The sequence below is a fragment of the Echinops telfairi genome, unplaced genomic scaffold (assembly GCF_000313985.2).
Source record: "Echinops telfairi isolate 266 unplaced genomic scaffold, ASM31398v2 ScPeMD7_7467;HRSCAF=8505_0, whole genome shotgun sequence".
Classification (NCBI taxonomy): Eukaryota; Metazoa; Chordata; class Mammalia; order Afrosoricida; family Tenrecidae; genus Echinops; species Echinops telfairi.
In genome coordinates, this window is record NW_022111367.1 from 13,634,231 (window position 1) to 13,640,838 (window position 6,608).

Sequence of the window (6,608 nt, forward strand, 5' to 3'; positions counted from 1 at the left end):
ATCAGATGATTCTGAGACTCAGAGCATCCCTATAGGTATCAGATGATTCTGAGACTCAGAGCCACCATACATGTATCAGGTGCTTCTGAGACTCAGAGCCACCATACAGGTGTCAGATGATTCTGAGACTCAGAGCCACCCTACAGGTATCAGATGATTCTGAGACTCAGCCATCCTACAGGTATCAGATGATTCTGAGACTCAGAGCATCCCTACAGGCATCAGGTGATTCTGAGACTCAGAGCCAACCTACAGGTATCAGACGATTCTGAGACTCAGAGCCACCATACATGTATCAGACGATTCTGAGACTCAGAGCATCCCTACAGGCATCAGGTGATTCTGAGACTCAGAGCCACTCTACAGGTGTCAGATGATTCTGAGACTCAGAGCCACCCTGCAGGGCAGGGTAGAACTGCCCATTTGTGTTTCTGTCACTGTAACTCTTTATGGGAGTCAAAAGCTCTGCCTTTCTCCCTAGGAGTGGCTTGTGATTTTGAATTGCTGATCTTGCAGTTTGAAGTCTAGTGCATAACCACTATGCTGCCAGAGCTTCTGAGTTTAGAAAGAGACCCTGTAGAATTAGGTTGCTCTAAAGGAAGGCAGTAGCTGTGGCTTTTGACACTTTTTAAATACCTGTAAGAGATTTCATATTTGAAATATGGACAGTTGCCAAAGTTGGTGTGAGTGCTACGTCAAATATGATACAGAAATTAAAATGTAATCCATTTATGAGAAAAGTGGCTTTTGAGAGATAAAGAATTCCTACCCTTTGATATAGTAATCAGATGCTAGTGATTAAGGCTGAGAGCTTTGATTTGTTTCGGATACTTGCTGTGTCTCATTTGTTATTCTATTTTTTTAGACACAGCTTCGGATTGACACCTTCTTTAGAATAGCTCAACAAGAGAAACAAGATGCTAAGGGTATAAAGAGCCGTAGGCTCAACCGAGCTGTGACATGTATGCTGAGGAAGGAGCGGGAAGAAGAAGCCAGTGAAATTGAAGCAGTTTCTGTTGCTATGGAGAAAGAATTTGAGTTACGTGATACGGTAAAAGGAAAAACCCAGAAGGGAAACATAGCAAATAAACTGAACGATTCATCAGGCCTGAAAAGAAAGAGGCTTTCTGATTCTAAAGAAGAGAATAAATGTGGTGGGTTTTTGGGGGCAGCCTACCTCTCAGAATCATCTGATACATCTTCAAGTGAGAATGCTGAAAGTATGTCTTTAATTAACATCCAAAGAGGAAAAGCAGTTAAAGGGTCAAAAAACAGTCCTTCGGATATGCAGAGCAGAGTGCAGCACGATCATGTGACGTGTGAAGGTGTGACTACTAGCAGCTCTAGTGACAATGACGAAGAAAAGCAAACAAGAGTAGTCATGGTAACTGCCAGATCTGTGTTTGGGAAGAAACAAGGGAAACTGAGAAATCTAAGAAGGAAAAAAAGAAAAACCTAATGTAAGAAAATATTTCAGAATATATGTGGGTGTATGTAGAGGTAAAATTTCTATAACATTTCCTAATGAAATTGCTGTGAGGACCTAATAAAATTAAACAACTTTATATAGTCTTTGTGTTTGTTGTGTGGTTTTTAAGTAGGTGCTAAGCTTTACAATTATTTCTCAATGTCATTTTTTCTAGTGCTTTCTACATTATTGCCTTGTATTCACAGGTGTTGTCTATTCATATTTCTAGTGGCAAATGCTTTCTGACCATTTTAATATTTTTTCTATCAAACCATTTTATTAGGACCTAATCCAGACATCATACCATTTCCTAGTTCAGTCGTATCAAGCAGTGTTGTACAATCAGTACCACAATCAGTTTCCAAACATTGTCTCCCTTCTTGTATTCCTTGATATCAGTTCCCCCTTACCCTCCCTTATTCTACTTATTGTCTCTGTAGCTTCACCCTTCATGGTTTTCATGTACTGAAAAACAGAGAAGTGCATAATAGAGAAGGATTTATATTGAGCAGCACTTGCTCTAAATGTGCATTCCCTCTGCCTTAGGAGGAAAGATGCTTTATTTTTTCATACTACAATAGGCACAGTTCCACCACCTATATGAGGCCCAGTGCCCTACTGCTCCCCATTTTCCCTCACGCTCTAGGGGAAAGACTAGCAGGAGGGAATCCCGCTGCTTGAACATATTAGAAGACTGTTCTGTATAGTTATAGCAAATAATTAAAAAAGCCACATAGAGAACATCATTCCACTGGTGACACCTACCTGTCTAGGAACATCTGACCATAGCTTAGGTTTTCAAAATATTTCAGTTATCAAAAGCTGACTTTTCTGTGAATTAATTTGGGCCCTCGGGTCTGTCCTTGAACTGGAATAGGTGGGCCAACCTTAGAAGTGGCTTTCAGGGGTCCATTATTGTTAATATAGATATTTGTTCAGAAGGACCTGGCCAAGGTTGTTTTAAGATTGCACCAGCTGAGCCATCTCACAGAAACAACCCCCCGGATTTTGCCTTTAGGGTCAGAACAATCTGAAGACAGGATTACCTATTGCTTTAAACTTCTCTTCTGCCTTCAGGGGTACCTTCCTCTGTCGGAGCTGTTTTGATGTATTTAGTATTTCCATCTTTACTGATTCCCTTTGCTCTCCCTGGAAATAGTTGAAAAATCTTTCCCAAGGAAAACAAAATACAAATGAATACTTCCAATAATATGAATGGTTGCCAGTTCCTTTGTTTAAGCTGTCATTTATATTTGCTTCCCAGCTAAATTTCTTTTTTCTTTTAAAAAAAATCATTTTATTGGGTGCTCTTACAACTTTTATCACAATCCATACATACATCCATTGCGTCAAGCACATTTGTATATTTGTTGCCATCATCATTCTCAAAACATTTGCATTCTACTCGAGCCCTTGGTTAAATTTCTTACATACAACCGCTGTAACTGCTGGGGTTTGTGCTCATCATTTAATTCCTTCCTCTTTGAAATATGTCTGTGGCCTCTACCAGTTTTCTTTAGCAACTTTTGTCTAGTGTCAACGAAACAATGGTTTCCATGCAACCAACCCCCCAATTTTTCCTTAATGCTGCTTTTCTTGGATGGTATTTGAAAAGCTGAATGCTTATTTTCTTAGGGACCAGGACATTAGCATTTCCAAATTATCCTGTTTCTGAAAGCTAATTTGAATTGGACATTTCCTTATATATTTGTAGACAGGGTAACAGTTTTACTACATATATATGTAGCAAAACTATATATATATAATATATGCATATAATATTGCCTTTAACAGATAATTTTCACAGTATTTACTTTATACTTCATCAGTTGGGTTAAGGGCTAATCTATTTTTAACACAAGTGTCTACATAACAGGGAAAATCAGAAAGTACTGCTGTTAGGCTCCAGTTCACACATGCATGGGCTTATTCCAAAGAGAGTCAGTTTGAACATACCTCTGCAATCGTTGGATGACTGCAGACATGTTCTCTCACTGACACACGTGTCTTCATCTCATGAGGGTGCCTTCAAAACAACAGCAAAAAATTTAGTGACATAGGAAAAAAGGATTTTGAGATCAGGGCTGATATAAAATTTTAAAATGAGTAGACATCTTCCCAAATAATTGAAGTCTTGCAACAAGTTGACAAGAATGCTTCCCCACATAAAACACAATTTTAGATGGATTAAACATTTTTTTCCTTTAAAAAAATCATTTTATTAGGAGCTCACACAACTCATCACAATCCATAGATACATCAATTGTGTAAAGCACATTTGTACATTCGTTGCCCTCATCATTCTCAAAACATTTGCTCTCCACTTAAGACCCTGGCATCAGGTCCTCATTTTTCCCCCTTTCTCCGCTCCCTCCTCCCTCATGAACCCTTGATGAGTATTGACCTAAGTGGAGTATATGTTTAGAAACAGTGGTATCACAAGATTGGAGGAGGGAACTGTTTTAGAGCTTAAATTCTGGTCAACAGTCTTTCAGAAGGCTATAGATGACAGTGAAAGCCCAAAATTAATTTTCAGAGTCCCCGCTTGTATTAAGCCTCCTGTAAATACCCTCTGACCATTGACTAGGGACATAAATACTTTGCTCCTTAATAGAGTATATTGCAAAGTGGATCAATGCAGATGTAGTTAGTTTAAAGTTTTAAACCTGGGATTTGTTTTCCCTTTTTTTTGAAGGGAAATTTGTTCTAATTTTAATTATTATCTACTTCTTTTTCAATTGAGGGTTTTCTGTGGTTGATTATTTTGTTTCAGTTTATGATTTTCCTTATATGGAATCCAGGCTAGGTAGATGTGTAGAGACAGTAAGTGGACTAAGAGTTTCTTAGGTTTATAGCAGGCGACTTTGGGGCAAATGGGGAGTTAATAATGAGTATAAGAATGAAGAAAATGTTCTAAAATTGATTGTGCTGAGGGTTGCCCACTGCTTTTAATAAGTTTACACCAATGACTTGTATGATATATGAATTACATGTCAATAAAACTATTAGAAAAAGGAGAAACATGTTTAAGAGTCATTAATTGGATAAACCAAATTCATTTCTCCAGTCAGAAAAAGCTATGAACTGAGTCAGTCTTCTAAATCAAGATCTATATAGCGCTATTTTTCCTATGATCCAGGCTACCTGATTAAAATAAATAGCATGAAAACAAATTTACCTTTAAAAACCAGTTAAACCAGATATCCTTTTGACTTATTTAGGATGATGGCCATTGAATATTTTTTTCTATAAAATTTTATCTTCCAGCACATTAATATATTTTAAAGATTTATTTAGTTCCTGGTCTCATTTATTATATGTATTTTTCTTTTTTATGGAGGGGGGGGTCTTCTTTTAATAGATTTCATTTCTCTGGTATAGTTTTTCCCCATAATATAAATTTTTAAACATGTTAAACAAAGTTCCTGTAAATGTCTGTGCCAAATAATTCCAATGGTGGATCATCTGTGCATTTATTTGTATCATCTGTTTCTAAGTATGTTTGGTAACTTTTGATTGAATGATGAACATTTTGTTTGAAAAAATTATAGCTATCCTAGATCTCCCTCTAGACAGGATTCTAGAAGGTATTCTGGCAGGTGGCCAGTCACCTAAATCTAATGGGGTGATTCAAGTGGATTCAAGATTATAAAACTCCATCATCTCTTTGCCACCCCCAACCCCTTGTTCTAGAAAATAGTTTTCCATGGGTACCAACTGAAAACCTGGGTCTTTCACTCGTCAGGAAATGCTCTGAGAGAAGTTGGTGCTGAGCACCAGGCTAATAATGTCTGTGTCACTTCTTTCGTGTAGTCTTGGGTCCTCAAGTCTGGACGCTTTGATATTTCCATACACTAGTCTTTTCTCTCCTCTCTTTTAAAAGACTTTATAAAGTTCTGCTGGCTTCCTTAGAGTTTTTCCTTTCTTTGGTATCTTAGCTTTTCCCCTACACTAATCTGCAAATGCACAGCACTCTGGCTGCCTTGGCAGCTCACTAACGTCTTCATAACAGATGCGTATGTGTGTGTCTTTAAAAATCTGCTTTTCTACTTCTCAATAAAAGAAAAGTCTGCCCGGAGGCAGAAGTCTCTATACTTTTTAAAAAGTTCAATATAGCAGAAAGAATCACTGTCATGATGTTGGTTAAGATAATCGATTTAAGGATTGTCCCCGAAGAAATTCCACACAGAGGATTGCATAACCTTTTAAACAATGCCTTGAGAAAGACAGATGATTTTTATTTGGCAAATGATAGTTTCTCGCTTTCCAAGGGAGTACTATGTGTCCTGAATGAGCTGCCTATGAAAAACATTTTTCATTGTCTAGGATTTTGAACTTCCTTGAGAATTTTTTATACCTAAAATATTAATCCCACAAATATGTAGTATGCTATTCCTGTTTTGTAGATGAGCAAATCAGGAAACATGCTAAGTAAATGCCTTAAAATAAGCAAATTATTGACAGGAGAACTCAAAGTAGGCTTTAGACTCCTACTCCTGTTCTTAATAATGATCCCCCCCATTAATAATGACCTTGATTCAACCTTACAGAAATAGTGGTATATAAAGCGTTTCTGAGGAGCTGTATTTACACTCCCAAGTTTAATTTTTCCATGTTTCTTGATTTTATAACCTACAAAAACTTTGTGTTAGGGAGCTCTGTAGTGACAAAAGAGACTGACGTGTACAGACTCTGAGATGCACATATATATACTCATGTGCATGTGCACAGATAAACACACAGCCCCAGTCTTCCTATTCAGTCCAGAGAAGGAATTCTCCTAATTGGATTCCTGGGTCCAGAGCAATGTTGCACACAGTCTCAATCACTCCAGTGTGGTTGTCCCATTCTAAAAACTGTTTTCACACCCAGGCACGTGACATGAAAAATACACGGCCTTCATCTGACAGCACGTCCTAGCCAGAGAGTCTTAGAATAACTCTTGGCATCAGAGTTGAACAATGGGTTATCTCTCCAGATAGTCTTCATTCACTTGAAGGATTGGCTTATATTCACCTACTATCTTTTGCTCTGTTCTTATGAAGCACTTACATGGAATAATCCTTTCTGTTCGTCAGTTCCTTATTTATGGGTGTTCCAAAGCTATCCTGCTCTATAACCAGAGTTCTGAAGCTGCAGC

The 6,608-nt window shown here is 37.7% G+C and overlaps 1 protein-coding gene across 1 annotated transcript in view; it reads left to right on the forward strand.

Moving 5' to 3' along the window:
• LOC101660050 (DNA excision repair protein ERCC-5) overlaps positions 1-1,572 on the forward strand; it is a 31,277-nt gene extending 29,705 nt beyond the window's left edge. The window contains exon 13 of the mRNA XM_045283768.1: positions 866-1,572. Coding sequence (XP_045139703.1) covers positions 866-1,459 — 594 coding nt within the window. The 3' untranslated portion in view covers positions 1,460-1,572. The remainder of the gene's footprint in view (positions 1-865) is intronic.
• Positions 1,573-6,608: the final 5,036 nt, after the last annotated feature.